Genomic DNA, 21,778 nt, shown 5'->3' on the forward strand with positions numbered 1-21,778 from the left:
GATTGCAGTGATGCCTTAACTGGATAAAGTTCAGGCATCAGTGAAAGTGTAATTTTTTTTTTTTTTTATGTACAAGAATTTATTTCTAATAATAAATGATGATTTGTAAGGAGGGAAAAAAGACTTGTATATGAACTTATACTGTTTTAACTCCTTTACTGTTAAATATACATCATGTGAGTCGGGAATTCTGAATATTAAAAGTGTTATGTAGCAATAATCTAATTTCAGGACACAGAACAAACACTGTCCATCATTTTATATTATAAAAAAAGAAAAAAAATCACAACTTTAATAACGGAGTGGAAACAGTAACAGTCTTGAATAAAGCATTGGAAAAAAGACACTATGTGGTCTATCTGTTCAAAAAAATCAAGCTAGCAAACATTAGCTCTCTAACGCTCCATTTCAATCTCATTGCATGATTCCTTCTTCAATCAAACTGAATTTCTTTCTCTTCTTCTCAGAATGACAGTAATGGATGAAGTGAAGAAGCACAGGATGAGCCGGAGCAGGTAAGTAGGTCTTTACTACAGTATAAACTATAAACATGTTCCCAGAATTCCACACTGCTGTATCAAACTGTAAACCACAGTACACACAATACTGCGTTGAAGAAAAGACCAAACATTTTTAACAGATATTATGATACAGATGTTTCGTCACACCTGTGTTTCCTGCTGAAAACTGGCAGCTTTACATTGTAATAAATTAAATAAATCAAGCTGGATTTATAAACATGAAGTCACTCAGTATTAAATGTTTTGTTTATTTTTATCATCATAATGAATTGGTCAGGAAACGCTAGGAGGCACCTAGTGAATCCATTTATTCCAGAGAAAACCATACTTCTGTGTCAGTAATTAGCCTGAAATTTTATAAAGTGACATTACAGAGACTTTATTTAGCAGACACTAATCACATTACACCACAATAATATCGTTATTCTCTGCAGCGATCTGTTCCCGCATCTCTCCTCTTCGCTGTCACTGAACATTTCCTCCCGTTTTCCACCTGTATTTCTCTCCGCTCTCTTCAGCTCTTGAGTTCCAGAAAAAAACGGTCGTATGAAAGATTTTTTTACACATGTACACAAAAACACTGCGTCCCTTTAAAAAAACGGAGAGACACTTTATTCTGATATGCACCTGTCCTGGTCTCGGTGCATGAGCTGGCCCAGGCGAGCTGACGTGAGCAGGAACGTGACGGCCGTGATCAGCTCGCTAATGAAGGAAATGGCTGCGAAAGCCAGAGACCAACCAAAATAGATGTCAATGTCTTCCAGAGTCTTGCGTCCAGAGATACACACGGCCTCTCGGAAGGCAGCTGCAGAGTAGGCTACGTACACGCAGATGCCCGTTAATGTAATCACGGCTAGACGGAGTAAAAAAAATATCAATTCATTTTGCTATGTTGCCAGTATGACATAATATCAACAGTGTGGTAGGACATTATGATCTTTTTTTTGGTTTGTTTTTACTCTCAGTTACAATGATCTAAGTTTTTGTAGCAAATATTAACATTTCTGTGTCTTTATCATACAATACGTTTCAAATCTAGTAGGCATTTTTTGTGGATCTGGGAAAAGTCTTCATTTATTATGATTTGACTTTTTTAACTAATCACAACCATGACACCTTTTTAAAACATCAGTATAGTCCATCAGAATACAGATTTAGCCTCAAATACGTCCCAGAACACTACCATAGCCGAGCAGAAAACATTTATGGCCCAGAATGCATCCCAAAAGACAAACTGTAGTTCCCAATACATCCCAAAATACCACTCTAGTCAAGCGAATACAAGTATTTACCCAATATACATGTCAAAATGTCCCTACATCCAATCAGCACACTGTTAGACCCCAAAATCCACTGTATGGCTACAGTTTTGTGGACACCTGACCAAATAATGTTCCCATTTTGCTATTTTGTAATTATAACTCCCTCTGGGAAGATGTTCCACTAGATTTTGTGGAGGTTTGTGCTCTTTAGTAAAGTCAGGTAGTGATGAAGGTGAGAAGATGAGAAGGTCTGGGGTGCAGTCAGCGTTCACATTCATCCCAAAGATGTTAAGTTTAGTAGTTCTATAGCAGGAGATCTTCCATTCCAACCAGGGTAAAGCAGATCTTCATGGAGCTGGCTTTGTGCACAGGTGCATTGTCATGCTGGAACACATTTGGCTCTCGTAGTTCAAGTGAAGGGAAAATTTAATTCTACCGCATCCAACTTTACAGTAGTGGTAAAGGTTTTGGAAGCACCACTTCACTTATGGCTACAGAGGTCAGGTGTTATAGTGTATATCTATATAAAGTATATCTGCAAGCCCCGGCCAGTGAGAACACACCTAGATAATCATAATAACAAAGTGGTTATCATCCTACGATTCTACAACTCAAGAACTGAGTAATAAACGCATTTATTAATATGATAATTTTTATGCTAATACCAGCATTTATTCATTCAGTTATTCCTACTTTGGAATATTGATTTGGAATAATGAAATACTTGTAAATTCATATGTGATATCACAAATAACATGGCGTTGAACTACACAAAGCTGTGAAATAAATCACCAAAATATGACCATTCACAAGAAATACTGTGATATATGATATTTACATATTCATGAATTTTTACTTCTTCATTCATTCACTGATTCCTGTTCCATTATCTGTTACCTGTTTCAATGATGTTTGACCTGAGCACTGCATGCTACGAAAAGGCTTTGATTAGTGGTGTGTGTGTGTGTGTGTGTGTGTGTGTGAGTGTCAAGCATGACTTAGCCATCATTAGGAAGCTGTAAGTGTGAGGAAGCTCACCGCCGCTGAGTAGAAGCAGTCCAGTGGCAAGAAGGAGACGATGGGCTCGAGCCAGGATGCTCATGACTCCCATCATCCCTCCGATAAAGAGCACAATCACACTAAGGGGCAGCAACACGATGAAGGTCGCCTGCATGTCTGTAAGAGATCGATCATAAAAATACTACTATCAATAATAAATAAGGGTACAATTAGTATTTTTTTAACAAGAATACTTTTCATAAACAAAACCGATTAAATGTACCAGAATTCACAAAACTACAAACATAAACATAAGCTAAGTACATAAATGTAGAAGTAAATAGAAGAACACAAGAATTAAATAATTTTACATTAAATGCTGCAACAATCAAGTACTTTCACTCTAATTATACAGATTATATGTTCGTTTTGTTTTTTATTGTTTATGTGTAATTGCATCATTTTGCTAAATATTTGTTACTACAGATGTTTTTATCCTCGTAAATAAAAAAAGAACGACTGATTTCTCAAAATGTAGTTTAGTTAAAAGTGAGAGATTTGACTTTGGAGTGTAATGAAGTTACAGTTAAATGTCAAATGGAAACACTTCATTAAAGTACAGTTACATGAAAAAGCTACGTAATTACAGTAACGAATTACATTTACTTCTCCACTGTCCAACACTGCTCAAGTACATTCTTAAACAAGTATGTGCACCCTTGTTCTCCATAACCTCCAAAATCAGTGAAAACCTTCTCGCTAGATTTCCAGGAGTTTATGTTTAAACTTCCACAAGAACAAAAAAGAGGAGTTTTTAACCACTGCTTTCAACACGTTTTAATCGATCAATATATTTTGTATGTTGTTCTCCCAATGCCACAGCATCTCGTTTGGAACAAGGTCTAGACTCTGACCTGGGCTTTCCAACAAGTGTATTCGCTGTGAAGGTGATTTAGTGAGGAGCTGGTGGATTGTTTTTGTGCTGCTCTGCAGGAAACACGCATACAGCAGCTGGCAAATTGGGCAAAGTAAGTGATTACAACGCAACAGTTTCCCTTTCTCAGCTGGTGGTGATTTTATAAGTGATGAAGGACCAGAGGAAAACAAAGGCTGAGCGATCACTGGAGAAAGAGCATGACATGTTCTAAAGTCTGCCTGCTTTTTCAGCTCTGAAGGGGAAAAATGCACCGAGATGTCAACCACTTCCACAATGACAGACCTTTCTTCTTAACACAATACACGCATGCAGCAAGTAGCAGCTGTTGCTCATCACGAACATTTCTAAAAAATTGCTTTTCCTCTATCTGGCCATCGATATTGGATGTTATCTTGAAAGAATGCTGATTTCATTAGAAAACTCGAGTTACTGTTGTATAGTGATAAATCTCAAGAGATAACATATTGAACAAAATGATTAGGAAAGATTGTTGTTTGATGTTTGATGATTTTTATTAGAAGTGTAAATAAATAAATATAAAGGATGTGAAATTAACACCTGCAGCGTTTATTCACAAAGTCCTTTCTTTACTCAAATATATATAAAAAAAACTCCACCAAAAAATAACGTTTAATCAGTAAACATTTGTTTTACTGATGCGCGAAGTCTAAAATCAGCACCAAAATCTACCACGATGGGCAATTAACCCTCTGGGGTCGACAAAGGCACCGGCGCGTTTTGTGGCATTATTTCCTCATAACACCGAAACGAACTCAAATTACTCTGACATTTTTGATCGTACAGATAAGAGCAATACATCATTCGAATCTGTAAAGGGTCTACGTTTATTTGTGTTAACAACAAAACGCTGTGCTTTTTTAAAAATAAAGAAAACAGACAGGGGGCGCTCTCTGCCATCTCTGCCATCTTTTCACAGAAAAATAAAACGACTTAAATCTCAGTGATTATTTGGCTCACAGACATAATAAATATATATAAAAAGGCTCAAAATGTCTACTTTTAATTAAAACCATTTCACAAAACAAAATATTCTCTGATGATTTCATCATAATGGAAGTTAGAAGAGGTACAGTTTCTCCGGTGTCACCTCATTAACCGTCCCTGTGGAAACCTAGCAAAGGTTCCGTTTGGTGTCCTGGTTTAAGTATCAGCCTGATGATTTATGTATGATTTACAAACTCATGACAATCGTGCGATTAATCACGATTACATATTTAAATCGATTGACAGCCCTAATATTAATATGAGGTGAGGTTCAGTTTTCAGCGTGACACTAAAACATGTAGTAGTAATAACTACTTTTTACTTAAGCACATGTGAGAAGTTTTTACTTTAACTAGAATAAAACCATGTAGTCAGAACTTTTACATTAGAGCAACTCTTTCAAAACATTAGCATCTGTACTTCTACTTAAGTGAAGGACTTTTGCTGCCTCTGGTTTTTGCACATCTGGAAAGATTATTGCATATTTTGCGTGTTATAAAAAGCAAGTCGAAAAACCTGAGGTGAACATATACTGTAAGTCTGAATGGACGAGTTTAAATCTCAGAAATGCCACAGCCATGTTTCTGATTTGGATGGATGGCATTCTTTCTTCTTCTCTCTCTCTCTCTCGGTCTCTCTTTCTCCCTCCCTCTGTCTCTGTCTTGTCAGTCACAGCAAAGCTGAGCAATTGTAGGCATTTTTTGAGACACCTGTTATTTGAGCAGAAGATGGTGAATAGCATTTTCCTCTGAGGTTTCTATCCTGCCCAGTGATGCAGCATTGGAAGCAAATGACTCGTGGAAGGACATGTCTGAATTCACTCTCTGTGGGTGTAACTAAATTGGGGAAATGGGTAAAAAATAATTAATAATATATATAAGAGAAAGCCAGAGAATCAATGTTTATTCATCAATTTATTGATTTCTACGTTGTGGTTTTGTGACCTAATAATGATTAAGCTCAACTTGTGCAGTTCCGCCGTCTACAGCAGGTTTATAACGAAGGACAGAGCAGTCGGTTTGTGTAAAATGAGGTGCATTTAGTACAGGAAAGTATTCGGGCGACTTAAAAACACCATGTAGATGGAATTCCTACGCACATCAGAAAAACTCAGCATGTGCTAATGATCCTATGAAGTCTGAAACAAATAGTTTTGTGTGTCCCCGAAGAAATACACAAAGTCCTTTAAACCCAGTCCTTCAGCAAGAAGCAGGAACACAGACTGCCTCCTCTAAAACACTCACAGGAAGCCAGCAGGCACACATGGCAACCGGCAGCAGCTTGCTGAGCAAATTGAACAAATGAAGTGCTGTGAAAGCCACCATTCCAGTTCCAATTATCATCCTGGGTGAATTTAACCATGACACAACAAATGAACTTCCCAATTATGCAGCTTAAAACTCTAGATTACTGATAATCAAGACCCTGCTTCATGCATCCCTGTTTTTCCAACTGCATTCAACATGAATTTGAGATCTTTCACTCGTTTGAGATTCCTTCCCTTACAGAAAAGTCTGAAGAACGTCACGTTTATAGATGTCTTGTGCAATTCATACAGAGCAGAATTTACTCTTACTGTTGCTACAACAGCGTGATGCATCCCTTCAAGTAGCTAATGTGAGGTTCCATACGATCGGCAAGAATTAACTTCGGTGGTGGACGAAGTGCACAATCCATGTAGTTGAATTAAAGATACGAAAGATCAAACATTATTCCAGTGAAAGTGAATGTGCTCCATTTAAACTTTTGCTTGAGTAAAAGTACAAAAGTATGCAAAGTAATGTTCCTATTGTCATTTCTGTCACATAATCAATTTATGTGAAATGTGACTCTAATATTAATAGAATGATATTAATGACTCACACACTGATTGATTTCTATTGAAATGATCATGAGACCAAAACCTTCAAAAGAATGGTGTAATTAAGGTCACGTGTGTTGATTATTCCTCTCTAAATCTTCTGCTTGCTGTTGAACTGTATATTATATGAAGTGTTTGCTAAAAACCCTCAAATCTACCAAAGCAGTGACAATCGAAATTGAGAGAGAAAAAAAATTTATAAATAAATAATGAGGCAGAAGGTTATAGTGACTCAAGCAGCTCATTTAATGGTTAAGCTTTTTTACCCCAACCATGCTAACTCCATCTCCAGCCTTTCTCCCAAGTCGGAATGCTTTAATGGAGATGTGATATAATTGCAGAAACCTTGTTTTCAGCGGTCTCCATTATGCATTGTCCTATTACCACATCCCACATAGAAATGGAGGGGAATTAAAATTTAAAAACACCCGGCTGGGGCTACATTGTGTTTAGCACAAAATAAACTGTATTCTTTTCGCTTAGGTAATTAGGCAGCCTTCTAATAACCAACACACAACTATAACCACAGATACACCACAGAGCTGGAGAATTCTGGATTGGCCAGAAGGTGATCATTTTCTAAAACAGCAGCTCTTTCATCCAAAACAGTCATTCTTTTCCACACACAGGGGTTTGAAGCATGTGATCTGCTCATAAAGACGAAACCAGCTGATACGGGTCCTATCTGTTAAAGTCTTCTTTCTTTTTTCCCCTTCCTCTTCTTCATAACTGTCTCACCATTATCACTTGTTCTTTTTTCTTACTGCGTCCACTAAAGAAACTTTTGAAAGATGTTGTTAAATATGTGAAAATGACGTTTTCTGAAATGAAATGGTTTTGTGATGCATTGCATCATCAGGGATAGTAAGAGTTACTCTGTGTTGATTATTTATCTGTGACAGCATTTTCATCTCTACTTAATCGAAAAGTGATTTTGTGAACACAGCCCATTTTAACTCTAAATACCAGCTAATATTTAATATTCATTAAGAGAGCCTTTTGTTCATTAATATCCATTAGGAGAGCCTTTTGTTCATTAATATTCATTATCTGCATACCAATGAAAGCACTTGTGTGACCACATTTCTGTAGTATTTACTCTGCTTATTCTTTTATTTAAAAAAAATCCACGATTGTGCGTTCTGGATGAGGAACACACACCACCTCGTGTTCTATTGATTTAATAAGTAATACGTTTACTAAGTAAGTAAACTGGGTAGTAAAAGTAACTGAGACAGTATAGATTGAAATGATCGCAGTTGTTGATTGGCACATAATTCACTTAATATCGTTGATATCGTGTTCCGATCCGAATAATTTTTCCCATCCTTCTTTTTTTCACCTCGTTGATGTCGTGTGTAACGCAGAGTTAATTAAAACAGGGATCCCCGAACATCCAATTATGTGCTTCGATAACGTGACTGAGTGAGACACCGTGTGTGAGAGAAGTCGGATTAAAGCATAACTTCATTATTCTCCAGCCAAACCTCTAGCTAACAGATCTGTATTTGTAGCTTGATTACCACAGGATTTGAACCCTTTTCACTAAGAAAAGAACAAAAGGCTAACGGGTGAACGGAGAACTCCAATGGTAAATGCTAAGAGTATGTGATAACAGCTCATGCACGAGACTGGACAAGTTGTAAGGAGATCGCAGCCATTAAATCCGATATTATAGTTTTAACTCCATTCTTCGCACATTTCGGTGGAGTTTGCAGTTTCTGTATTCCATCAAAGCCGTTCTTCACTGGGAAAAACAATATATATACTATACTAGATAACGATGATGCTGAACAATCAGTGAGAATTCCATTAAAATGCACTCGTCTAGCTGATCATTTTTACATGATTCTGGACCTTTGACCATCACACCTTCGTGTGGTTCTTCCCCAAAAACGTATCTTTGTACTCTTTAGACTTACAATTTTTCATTCCTTAAACAAGGAGGATGTGGTGTGTTCAAATTGGTGTAGAAAAACCAGAGCGCACAAAGCTCTCGTCAACTTCACTGACCATCTTTGGGATCACGTGGAACTTCCTCACCTCCACCAAAATCACTCACATCTCACTAATGCTCTAGTAGATGAAGAAAAAATAATCTCATCAGCCGCAACCCAAAATCTTCTCAGAAAAGTGGAGTTAATAGCAGGAATGGGGATTAAATCTGGAATGAGATGTTCAGCAAGAGCGTGTGGATGTGAATGCGGTACTTTTGCCCATTAATGTAAATCAGATAGTGAATCGTGTGCAAAGACGAGTCATGGATGCCACTTTGGCTGGTGTTACTGGCAGTCTGAGGCAGTGTGGTGATATATTTCCTGAAACACACATTTACACACGCATTTCAGCCGTCTATTTGGAACCACACAAAGTAGAGATCACACACAAAAGCCTACTTTTTGTCATAAGGAAATGCATCTTCTCAAATACATAAAGCTCGTAACGCTCACATCAGCAGCTTAAGTGTGTGTAAAGTGTGTAATAGAACTTGGGACACTTGGGACATTGACAGCAGTAGATTGACCTGTGTACCATGGCTCCAAGAGAAATAGACCTCATAAAGTGACCCTGTGAATATTATATATGTCAGTATTCCAAGCAGGTGCCCAACATAATGATCATAAATGTCACGGTGTCCCCATTTCCTGTGCACATTACCCTCACTGTGAGATCTGTGAAATATTATTGCAGCGTTTCTGTAAATTCCTCCGGTGAATGACTCACTGTCTCTCCGTCTACACTTTATCACACTGCTGGATGTCCTATTAAACTGATGCCAGAGCCGAGAGCGGGCGCAATAATAACCAAACTGGATTAGTTATGGGGGGTTTGAAACGAGGCAGATTAGTGAAACTGAGGATTCTGTATCCTCAGGGAGAATTCATAAATATATAACACAGAAACAGGCAGAACAGGTAACGTTTCAAATAGGCTATAGATACAAACGCATTCGAGTTTCCATAGTAACAATTTCATCGACTCAACAACATCAACAGATCAGAAAAAGTGTTTTTATTATGATGCTGTTTATATAAGAAGATCTTTCTTAACATTTATGGAAGGAGTCTCCAGTGTCAGAAGTAAATTTGTAGCTACGTTTTTTTTGGATTGTGGTTCTTAAAGGCGAAACACACAAGTGTCATATCTATAGACATTTTTCCCAGAACATCCTCACAAACTCCACAGCCTGGTGTTGGGTCGTGACCTGGTGGTTGAAGACCACTAATTTAGCACATCAATAGATTTTTTTTTTTTTTAATCAAACCCCAAATATTTCTTTCTTCTGCCTTTAAATATTTTATTCATTTCTTCTCTAGAGTCATTTGAATTCCATGTGAGATTTATGTCCTAGTGACTTAGATCTGTTGTTCCTCCTGCCCTCGGCGTAGACCTTTCCTCAGGTTCCCTGCTAAAAAGCATCATGATTAAAGCCAGACCCACCGCTTATTGTAGACGCTGATCAAAAGCAAAACTTTTATTTTGAAGTAGGCTCGAGATTCTCTGCACTGCTCCTCACGTTCCAGCCTGCGGATAAAGTGTGTGTCCTGTTTGGACCGGCGGTTGTTTAATTTCCAGTCGTTTGATGTGCGAGATGAAAAAGAAGAAAACCTCAAAAGGAGAAATTCTTCTATAAGAACGAAACTAAGCGACAGGAGGAAGAAGAAAAAAGAGCAATCAATATCACATTTAAAATCTGCAGAACAGCGGCCGTGATGCAGAGCTGAATTTGATTGCGATCTTTTTCGGAAGGAAAAGACATTCCGGCTAATGTTTAATACCACTATGTCAGTTCAGACGAGCCGTTGCAAGCAAGTAGAACTGATTGGACACATTAATACGGGCTGAGCTCGGCTGGCATTTCTGCTTTTTGGTGGAGGAAACAGAGGATAGTGTTGAGGATCGTATTGTTAGTTGTAACCTGTATAAATTATTAATGAGAATCAGGACACACTGGTAGCTCAGTGGTGAAGGTTCTGGGTGAACCTCTGTACTTCAGGGGCGGTGTATCATGGCTGACCCTGTGCTTTGACCTCCAGTTTCCAAGCACGCTGGGATATGAGAAGCAGGAATTTCTATTCTATTCTATTCTATTCTATTCTATTCTATTCTATTCTATTCTATACACTGGTGCAAGATCGAGATTGAGTCATGTGTCCAAAGGAACCTGAAGAAGATGCTCCAGTCAGTTATCATCATGTTTAAAGCCTCTTTGTGGGAATTGTAAATAAATGTGAATCAGTCTGCATCAATCCTATTAAAGAAGTGTGTCAGTATGATGAGATGAATGAGACAAAACGTTTAAACTCACTCTCACTTATTCACTCGATCCCCGATATATCTGTAAAATCTGCAAATTCTCAGCGCAGGCATAAATTCCACGCGGTCAAATAAAAACTACTCGCGCTCTAATTAAAAACGCTGCTGAATAACAGACGCCTTAAAATGAATTTCACAATTTGTTATTTTGTGTAGATGTAGGGTAGTTGCCTAGTTGCACCACTAGTTGGCACTAATGTGTTTTCTGTTGTATTCGGATGTTAGCAATTTATATCTTTTTGTCCCTGGAAAGTCGTGTGTGTTTCCTGGTAATGGGAGAGTGGCATCGCGGAATAGATGCTCCGATATTTTAATGAACATTTTTTTCACATATTCTCTCTCTGTGAACATTTTTCCACGCTTTATTATCTCCCGTAAATCTGCCAAGAGTTGTTGAGTTTAAATTTTGCTCTCCTCCACTTTCTGCAGCAGTTCTGAAATTGTTCTATTCTGTTCATCTCCAGCTGGGAACTTCTCAGCAAGTGCTGTGTGCATTGTTTGGAAATGTAATTTGACTTTTTTTTCGTTTGCCGAACAAAACAAACATGCCGGGGGCAGGCAGGCATCGGTGGCAGTGAAAGCAAATAAATCTGAAATAAGAATCAGAATTAAACTCTCTATTATCATCTGCGGGAAGGAGACAAGGGATATTATAATTTGATCGACAAAATATCAAAACTTTATTTTCGGTGTTGCATCTGTTTCCTCAAATGCCAAGATAAAGGGTTGTTCCCTGTAGGTTCACCATTTCCCCTACAATTTAATGTACAGTTTTCCCTTATTAGTGTAGAATCATTCAGTAATATATTACAGTGAAGCTGAGAGAAAGATGCAGAATTAGAGTGAAGATTCACGTTAAGAGCTCTGTGTGTGTGTGTGTGTGTGTGTGTTCACTTGTTTGTCGACGTGTTGGCGTGAATAAAAAAAGAGCGATCAGTAACAAATGAAAAGTCGTGAACAGCAGAACAGCAGTGGTGATGCAGAGCTGCAGTTTGATTGCTCGGTTTTTCGGAATAAAAAGCCGTTCCAGCGATTGTCTCCGAACTGCGTGAGGTCAGATGAGGTGTTGCAATGGGCTGGAATTGATTGAACACATTAATACTGGATGAGCTCAGCAGGCTTTTTTAGTGAAAGAAAGATAGGAACGTGTTGAGGATAGCGGCTGTTAGGGGGTCTGTTACGGAGAGAATCTGGTGTGCGAGGGATCCGAGGAAGAAGACGTTTATCATGTTTAGAGGCGCTTTTTAATGGATGAAGCTTGAGTCCTGTGCATGTCGGGTGGGCGGCAGTCTGATGTAACCCTCAATCAAGCTCTTATGCAATCACCAGACTCACTTTGTGGAGATGAAGATCCTGGGATTATTTGTAGAAGCATTTAATGCAGGTGTTCCAAAACAAAATGGGACGCCAGACTTTTCCAGCCATCTGCGGTTCTTCCACAAACTTGAAGGCACACAATTGTGCTGGACGTCTTTAAATGTAGTAGCATGACGTTCTCCCTTTACTTAAACTAGGAGCCCAGAACCTGTTCCAGCATGACAATTACCCCTGTGCACAAAGCCAGCTCCATGAAGATCTACTTTACATGGGATGGAGTGCAAAATCCTGACTTTACTAACACCCTTGTGACTGAATGAATTTCCACAAATCTCCATAAAATCTAGTGGAACATCTTCCCAGAAGAGTGCAGATAAGAGCAAATGGAGACTAAACGTGGACTGGAATGCTCAAAAAGCATATACAGTAAAACCCTATTGTATGAGCAACTAATAGTACGAGCAAACGAAGATACAAGCAACCCGTCTGGCAAAATTTTACCCTATTTTGCGAGCAAATTTCGAAGGCACGAGTGTAGCATCAGTCTCTTAGTTAATGACGTATCGCTCGGTCGCTCTCGTTGTTCAGTGCAGCAAAAACTTTTTTTTGTGTTATATTTTTATTTCACTAGAAATTTTGAAAAATGTCTCCCAAGAAAATCAGTAATGGTGCTGGGAAAAAGAAAGTAAATAGAATTACCATGGAAACCAAGAAGGTTATGAGCGTAGTGCGCGTCTCACACTCTCAATTAACCACTACCACACGGGTAAGTGTTCAATTATGTTTACATTACGGTAATGTGCTGTGTATTTGTTTGTTAAAATAGGCTACAAATACTTTTTTTTACTGTACACTTTTGGTATTATAGTGTGTATGTCTGGAATGGGTTCAAACATCAGAATTCTTGTCTGTTATCTGTATGTTCTGTTTTGTAGTTTCACCTTAACATTACAAGCTGTTTATTATTATTAGTAGTAGTGAATTTAATGTAACAGCACGTCATAGATTGTATAATTCCTTACAAAATTACTAAAGATTACTCATTACTTATTCAGTAAAGTGTGTAAATGGAATGAAGGAGTTTAAAGGGTTAACCGTGTGGTCTGTGATGCACATGAGTCACTGATGTGTGTGTTTACATGCTTTATGTCCACACGGCTGGAACATGGCATTACTCCGAATGTACACCGCACGGTGCCTTAAGCCTGATCCCCTCATCGGTTATGGCGTCAAGAAGCGTCCCGTTTTTGTTAATGCGCGTGTAATGAAATGTTTCTGCTTCTGGCTTTTTTTAGAGGCTTTTACGTTGCTCGGAAAGAAATGAAATATTTCTACAAATTATCGGCTAATTATAAATCAAAACAGGGAGGTGTTTAAGTGCACTTAAAGGGATGCTCCGCCTTTTTTCAGCTTGATTGCCATCCAAAAGTGTGTTGTTACTATTCCACTTTCCGTCACAGAGAAACTCACAAACTCACTTATAATAGAAGTCTGAAATTCTGTAGAAAGATCAGACTCATTATTTAATAAGTGTTTGCATGTTATGTAGACTTCCGGAAGCGAGGCTCTGATGGCATATGGATGCGACAAAACTTGCAGGAAAGCTGCAGAAGGAAACCACGTGGAGGTTCAGCTTCAGGGTGTCGACTTTGTGCTGCATCCCTGAGTGACTCCTGCACATTACATGATCTTCACAATCTCAGAATGACTGACCTGCTCACACTCCAATCACTTATGGTCAGTGGTTACGCTCACAGAGATTTACACACTGCACAACATTTCACCTCTCTGAAGATCCTCTTGCCTGATTGCTCTATCACGTGGAATAAGAGCGAGAGAAGAGGGGGGAAATGTGGATGCAGGATTGTGGAAGCGAAGACGTGGGTCACGTAGTGAAAAGAAGAGTCGCAATTTCTCTTCTATGTTTTTAGATTTTTGTTCTATTTTTGTTGGTGTTCGATTTATAATATTGCGCTTTTATTTTGTTCTCAATCTTCAACACATTTGGTTTGAATTTGGTTTCTTGTCGACCATCTAACCAGCCACAGAACCACTTACACAGTCCCGGGAACTGAATCTAAATATTCACAGCTCAACAATCAGTTGCAGTCTGAAGAAATCACACGGAAGCGTGTGAGCACTAAAAAAGGTCATGACGGAAATCGGGGGTTAAATTGCGTAATCTATTCTAGGCTCAACAAACACCGACTTTATCGTTAACATTATAGACGCAAATCAAAACTTCCCTCGAAATTGAATTTATTTAATGCTGATTCGCAAAATAGGATCAAATGCAGCAAGGTTTTAAATCGACCTCGAATATTTGATGCAAATATGCTGAATTTGACCTTTTTTTCATTAGGTAAAACTCAAATTCAACATATTTGCATATAAGCTGGTGAAAATAGTTTACTGTGACAAGCTGACGTTGTTACATCACTATTCACAATTTAATTTGAATAAGGAGATTATTATGAACTACTAGTACATTATTACATCACACACCTTCTAGAAATGATAATTTAATTGTAATGAATCGTTTTTAACTTAATGTAGCGTTTCCTTACATTTAATACTTTTTATGCACCGTCTTTTTTCTTGGAAACAGGTTCGGATCATAAAGAGTGTATATTTCCTGCTACAACGTCCTTCAGGTTCTCCAGGTCCCACACTTGAACCTTGAGTGGCACCGCTGAATCTCTAGGATCTCTGATTCACTCAAGCACTCCGTTGCTGTTCATCTCCACACAGTGGAGTGTTTGCCTGCGTTATTTACCCAAACTAAAGTAGGCTTCAGTTCTCTGCTAGCTTTGTATGTTGGAGACAGAGGTCATGAGGTGATTGGAGGAAAAAAAGAAGGTAAGTGGGTCGAGATTTTAGTCAAATCCAAGGCTGTTTGTTTTCTGAACCACTCACTGTGTTTTTTTAAGAGACGAGGAAACCGAGAGACATGAAGACTGAAACACCAGCTCTGGAGAAAACCCTAGACCCTGATGCTCTGCAACTACAACCAAAAAAATCTTCACAAATCCTCCTGTTTACTGTAAAAGACAATATACACTACTGTGCCCTACTAGATACCCCATGCTAAACTGGTGTCTGCTCACCAGCTCACTGTGAGAATTACACGACATTCAGATCTTCATTTATTCTCAAAACCTTGTTACAGACTCAGCATTCGCCATGGGCTGAGATGTTCCTCATTATCTGGAGGAAAACACTTGAAGAGAGATAATCAATGACCATCAAAGTGGTGTGACGTGACCTGACCCACCAAAGTCAATTATTTTCCAATAAACACACACATGTTCGAAATGAGATTATTTCTAGACTTAGTAACTCCTAAAAGCGACGCTGGAAGTACAGGACATTATTACAGCATAATATGAAAGAAGGATCAATTTCTTTTTTTTCCTGTAGAAAAATATCCTCCTGCACCAAATTTAATTATCAAGTATTAAACAAACAAAAAAAAAAGCCTGGATCATCTCGACACCAAGCACAAAGAGGAGCACATTTTCATCTCAGGTTTCTGATTATCGCCAAAGGATCATTAGATCGGTGCCGTGGCAACGGGATTTTGTATTTTTTTTTATTAGTGTGCAATATTTTGTAACAGTTCCTCCATTATTACTTTCCGCTGATGAAACACTGATATGCATCTACATGCTGCCAGCTTCGCTTCTGTCTGACTGTGTTTATATATATATATATATATATATATATATATATATATATATTAGATTTATAGATTAGATATCAATTTTAGATAAAAATTACTTACTTAATATATGCCTCTGAGAATCTGTGAAGTTTCCTTCATTTCCAAAAGGGTTTATGAAGGTCTGGCACTGATGCTGAACTGCAAAAACAAACAAATGTATAGATTAAAAGATAGATAGATAGATAGATAGATAGATAGATAGATAGATAGATAGATAGATAGATAGATGATAGATAGATAGATAGATAGATAGATAGATAGATGGATGGATGGATGGATAGATGGATGGATGGACGGACGGACGGACGGACGGACGGACGGACGGACGGATGGATGGATGCTCCTTCTAAACATTTTTGCTATAAATATTAAGCTTTGTTGTATAATCATAATAATAATAATATTAATAATAACAGCAATAATCATTATTATTATTATTGTTATTATTATATATGTACATTTTAATTATTATTTTATTATTATTATACATTTTATTACTATTATTATTATTTATGCCAAACTTTTTTTTTTTTTTTTTTTATCCATCTAATTAACTCTGTGGATAAACGGAGTTAAGTGTCTTACAGTTGCAGGTCCTCCAGAGTCCGGAGTGAGAGCTGAGAGATGCGGATCTGTTGCTGTCTCTCTTTGAAGTGTCTATGATGTACCAGAAATCACTTCCTATAGCCACAATCAGACACACGAAGCTGAGGAACCCGAAGGCAGCGAGGAGAGCAGCCAGGCGGCTCAGAGTCAGCTCCATGATGGAGAAGGAGGAGAAGATGTTCACACTCACACAGCTGGAGGAAGATCACCTGCTCCTGCACGCGCATGCAGCTCACTGAGACCCGCGCGCATGGCAGGGTGCGGCTTTACAACTGCGCTGTCACCGCCAGGGGGCAGGGTTTCTCACACACACACACACACACACACGCACGCACGCACGCACGCTGCTACTACTACTATCACACTTATACATACACACTCGCTACTACTACTACTACCATACTGTTTTACACACACACACACACACACACACACACACACTCGCTACTACTACCACCACACTGTTTTACACACACACACACTACTACTACTACCACACTGTTTTACACACACACACGCCACTACTACTACTACCACCACACTGTTTTACACACACACACACACACACACACACACACACACACACACTCGCTACTACTACCACCACACTGTTTTACACACACACGCCACTACTACTACTACTACTACTACCACACTGTTTTACACACACACACACATTATATAGGTTAAGGTACATAGAGCTCCATCACACAACACAGAGCTCCATCACACAACATAGAGCTCCATCACACAACACAGCTCCATCACACAACACAGCTCCATCACACAACACAGAGCTCCATCACACAACACAGAACTCCATCACACAACACAGAGCTCCATCACACAACACAGAGCTCCATCACACAACACAGCTCCATCACACAACACAGCTCCATCACACAACACAGAGCTCCATCACACAACACAGAGCTCCATCACACAACACAGAGCTCCATCACACAACACAGAGCTCCATCACACAACACAGAGCTCCATCACACAACACAGAGCTCCATCACACAACACAGAGCTCCATCACACAACATAGAGCTCCATCACACAACACAGAGCTCCATCACACAACACAGAGCTCCATCACACACAGAGCTCCATCACACAACACAGAGCTCCATCACACAACACAGAGCTCCATCACACAACACAGAGCTCCATCACACAACACAGAGCCACATCACACAACACAGAGCTCCATTACACAACACAGAGCCACATCACACAACACAGAGCTCCATCACACAACAGTGTGTGGTGTAAATGTCTGTGAGAGAGGGGAGAGAGACTCTGATGATCTTCTCAGCCTTTCTCAAGACCTGTAGGGTCTTGGGTTCCACTGCAGTTCCCAAACCAGGCAGTGATGCAGCTGCTCAGAAAGCTCTCAATGGTCCTCCTGTAGAACTTGGTCAGAATTGAGGGAGGAAGATGGGCTTTCCTCAGCCTTCTCAGGAAGTAGAGATGCTGCTGGGCTTTCTTGCTGATGGAGCTGATGTTGAGTGATCAGGTGAAGTACTATTACTATTACACTGTTACACACACACACTACTATCACACTGTTACACATACACACATACTATCACTATCATACACACACACACACACACTACTACTACTACTACTACTACTATCACACTCTTACACAAACACATTTATTCTTCCTCTTTTTTTTCTTACTTTTTCTGTTCATTAATATCCCTCTTTTTTCGACAGTTTTCTTACTTACTACCTTTCTGTGTAGTAAAAACTCGTGTATTTTACTATGTGTTGTGAGACACAGTTCATCTTAAATATTTAAAATTTCATAGTTAATTGTCATATAATATAGTGAAAATGTCATGCGGAACCATTATGAAGATATTCGGTGCCTACACGGTCATTTCCTGCTGTAGCACACGCGTCCGCAGTCTTGCTAGTTTTTAGCTGTTTTTAATCTCGACGCAGTTTCGAGGTCATGTTAAGGTACTGAAGGAACGCAGAACTTCATAATGAGTTATTTATCCAACTCGTTTTGTAGCTAGAAACCTAAAATAAACCTCAAACCGTGTCTGGGTAGCGGTTTTTCTTTGACTTATTACAGCAGGTGTGTTTTGGTGTCGAAGCCTAAATTCCACCCGAGTGTGTATAAGTGTGCACTATGTAGGGAGTGTCATCATGAAGTGTCCGGGCTTTCAAGTGCACTTAGTGTCCATGAGGAGGATATAATAGTATTGTACCCGATATGGGTGATTATTAGATTGTTTACGTTAAAGTGACTCGTGTTTTTATGTTAATTTATGTAAATTTATGCACAGAAATCAATATATATGGTGATTGATATCAACTTTGAGTTGCTTTGCCACATGATCAGAGAGATATAAATCTCATTATACATTATTATATACATTGTCTGTTGGAAATGTACACGTTTGAGTATTTCTCTCTCAGTGTTTCTCTATATTAACATGTCCTGTGTATTGTTTTATATTTTAGTTTTCGAGTTGTTTTCCCTGTTTATCTCTATATGTCATTTTATCACTTTTTATTAGTTCTCTATTTCAGGAACACATGCATATTTGTAGTTTATTCATGTATTACTTTTTTTTTTAGTAGTTCCCTTTGTTAAAACTACTTTTTACATTTGTTTCTATTGAAAACACGTTAATCATCTCAGTAAACGAGTGTTTTACTTTTTTTTGCTTTCTTCTCATTATCAGCCTCCAGAGGGACACAAAGCTGGAACCATGGACCAGGTCACCTTCCACTGCGACACCGTGCTCTCTGACGTGCACTTACTGCTCCCAAACGCTCGCCATCTAATGACTCGACTCAATAGTGTCGGACAGCCAGGTGAGAGTTTTACAGATGTGCACATCCAGAGCCACTTATAATTGAGCAGTGGAGGGTTAAGGGTTTTGTTTAAGCATTTATAAGTGGTAGCATAGTGGTGCTGGGATTTGAACTCATGAACTTCTGGTCCAGACGGCAATGCCTTAACCACTGAGCTACCACTTTCCCATTCATTCATTAAACTCTTCATTCCGATTGGTCCAGCAGTCAGCGGCAAACCACAGCTTCCAGTTGAATTATTCTATCAGGTTCTTGTTTTAATAGTAAAAAGTCTTCAAGCTCCGGAGATTTAAAATCATATTAATACTCAAAAGGTGAATTGTGATTTTTTTCGGTGTGACCCGGTTGTTGGTTCCAGTTTTGAGTGTTTCAGAATCTGTGGTTCTTGTGGGATTTTTACAAATGAGTGTGTGAAAATCGAAAAACCCGTCTGATCACGCAGGAGGAATAATGCCTTTTCGATGAGAGTTCACAGGAGAAGGACAAACTAGTTGGAGTGAGTAACATGAAGGTTCTGATCATTCCTATAATCACACTCAACAGCCGGGGTGAGCGGAAAAGCATCTCAGAATCCTCAAGTGGAAATTGTGTTCACTTCCCTGTACACTGACTCTCACAAACCCAACAAATCAACATAAAACAAGTTGATTTTTGAAATCTCTGAATTAATCTGAGGTTGCCATCTGCTCTTCGGGAAAATCATTACATTGAACAGGGAACACAGGCAAGAAGATGGATGAGGACGATGCGAGGTCAATTAAGGACCAAATATGGCTGAAGGACAAATACAATCCAGAAAAATTAATTCTGTAAGAATTTTTTCTATAAAATTCGATGTAAAGAAAGCGAGATTTCCACAGACCTCATGCTCGAGCTCTTGGCGTGGGCGTGTTTAGTTTCTTCAGCGGTATCGATCGCTGAATCACTGCGTTCGCTTTTGTTGGGAGCAGTAGAAGAAACGATGCAGCGCTTCTGGTCCAGATGTCCTGCAGAGACTCAGGAGTTATCAGAAAGCTGGTGAAAGAGTGCGGAGGTGGTCATTGTGTGAGGAATAAAACACAGCGGGGGGGGTGCTGTTATAGGAAAATAATCAGTAGCGTTATTCCTGCTGCCATTGTGTCTGTTTGTCTCAAAGTGTTTTCTTCATCTTACAACACAGCAGTTTAATTCAATTCAATTCAATTCATTTTTATTTGTATAGCGCTTTTAACAATGAACATTGTCTCAAAGCAGCTTTACACAGATAATGTGGTGATTAAATGTAAATATGTTCTTTGTAAGTATGTTTGTCCCTGATGAGCAACTGTGGCAAGGAAAAACTCCCCGAGATGGCATAAGGAAGAAACCTTGAGAGGAACCAGACTCAAGAGGGAACCCATCCTCATCTGGGTTGCACCAAATGTCCATTTGAAGCAGATATACAAAGTTGCGGTGTACAGTGATGATGATCAGAAGCAAACTGCACTCCCGAGTCAGTGCAGCAGACCGCCGACACCAACTACAGTCCAATCCGTCCTCAAAAGCACCCGTTCTACTCCGGAATTACATGGAACCACCCAAGGTGTTGATGAGAGACCGTCCCAAGCTGCACAGAAGTGTGAAGATCCACGGAGGTGAGAGGGGCAGGAACAGTGGTCACTGGAGCCTCAGGAGCATGTTTAACTCGACCGAGAGAGAGAGAGAGAGAGAGAGAGAGAGAGAAGGATATGGATTATTAAGTGTAACTGTTGGTGTATGAAAGTTAATGTCACTGTGCAGTTTGGACTCCGGCAAGACTCGCTATGGCAGCATAACTAAAAGGGAGAACCAGAAGGTAACACAGACATGAGGGATCTCTGGGATAAGAGACGACCCACCACACCACCGTCAACAAACCTGAGTGAACGTGTGAATGTGAGGGGATGACAGCATACAAATATACCAGTTCACCAAACACTCTATATCCATGCTCCCTCCAGATCTGTGCCTTTACCTGAGAGAAATCTACTGATAAAAGGCTTGACTAAATAAATAAGTTTTCAACCTCGACTTGAACACTGAGACTGTGTCTGAGTCCCGAACACTGATTGGAAGGCTGTTCCATAACTGTGGGGCTTTATAAGAGAAAGATCTGCCCCCTGCTGTAGTCTTCATTATTTGAGGAACCAACAGATAGCCAGCACCTTTTGATCTAAGTAGGCGTGGAGGATCATACTGGTACAGAAGTTTACTCAGATACTGCGGTGTGAGACCGTTAAGTGCTTTATAGGTCAGTAGTAATATTTTATAATCAATGCAAGATTTGATTGGGAGCCAGTGTAGACTGATTAAAACAGGGCTGATGTGGTCATATTTCCTAGATCTAGTGAGGACCCTTGCTGCTGCATTCTGGACTAACTGAAGCTT

The 21,778-nt window shown here is 39.2% G+C and overlaps 2 protein-coding genes and 1 long non-coding RNA gene across 7 annotated transcripts in view; 2 read left to right on the forward strand and 1 right to left on the reverse strand.

Annotated features, from left to right (window-relative positions):
- Nucleotides 1-1,123: 1,123 nt before the first annotated feature.
- On the reverse strand, nucleotides 1,124-16,939 carry LOC124396566 (transmembrane protein 114). Its single transcript, XM_046865713.1, has 4 exons — nucleotides 16,529-16,939; nucleotides 16,004-16,081; nucleotides 2,822-2,959; nucleotides 1,124-1,374 (listed from the first exon to the last, which is right to left on the reverse strand). Exons 1-4 carry the CDS (start codon nucleotides 16,704-16,706, stop codon nucleotides 1,133-1,135), a joined length of 636 nt encoding a protein of 211 aa, XP_046721669.1. The 5' UTR covers nucleotides 16,707-16,939; the 3' UTR covers nucleotides 1,124-1,132.
- Nucleotides 2,846-4,274, forward strand: LOC124396568. Of its 2 annotated transcripts, XR_006927799.1 has the most exons (3): nucleotides 2,846-2,961; nucleotides 3,665-3,810; nucleotides 3,950-4,274. It is a non-coding gene; the product is annotated as an uncharacterized LOC124396568 (long non-coding RNA). The 2 variants fall into 2 exon arrangements; XR_006927800.1 differs by having other exon boundaries at nucleotides 3,665-4,274.
- Nucleotides 16,940-17,832: 893 nt separating the features above from the next.
- mettl22 (methyltransferase 22, Kin17 lysine) overlaps nucleotides 17,833-21,778 on the forward strand; it is a 16,352-nt gene continuing 12,406 nt past the window's right edge. Inside the window, exons 1-2 of one of the 4 annotated variants that reach the window (XM_046865696.1) lie at nucleotides 17,833-18,071; nucleotides 19,261-19,393. In XM_046865696.1, the coding sequence (XP_046721652.1) occupies nucleotides 18,048-18,071; nucleotides 19,261-19,393 (157 nt within the window). In that variant the 5' untranslated portion in view covers nucleotides 17,833-18,047. Of the gene's footprint in view, nucleotides 18,072-18,436; nucleotides 18,648-18,803; nucleotides 18,874-19,260; nucleotides 19,394-21,778 lie in introns of those variants that run through there. The other 3 variants (XM_046865699.1, XM_046865698.1, XM_046865697.1) reach the window with 3 other exon arrangements.

This window comes from Silurus meridionalis, chromosome 14 (genome assembly GCF_014805685.1).
Source record: "Silurus meridionalis isolate SWU-2019-XX chromosome 14, ASM1480568v1, whole genome shotgun sequence".
Taxonomy (NCBI): Eukaryota; Metazoa; Chordata; class Actinopteri; order Siluriformes; family Siluridae; genus Silurus; species Silurus meridionalis.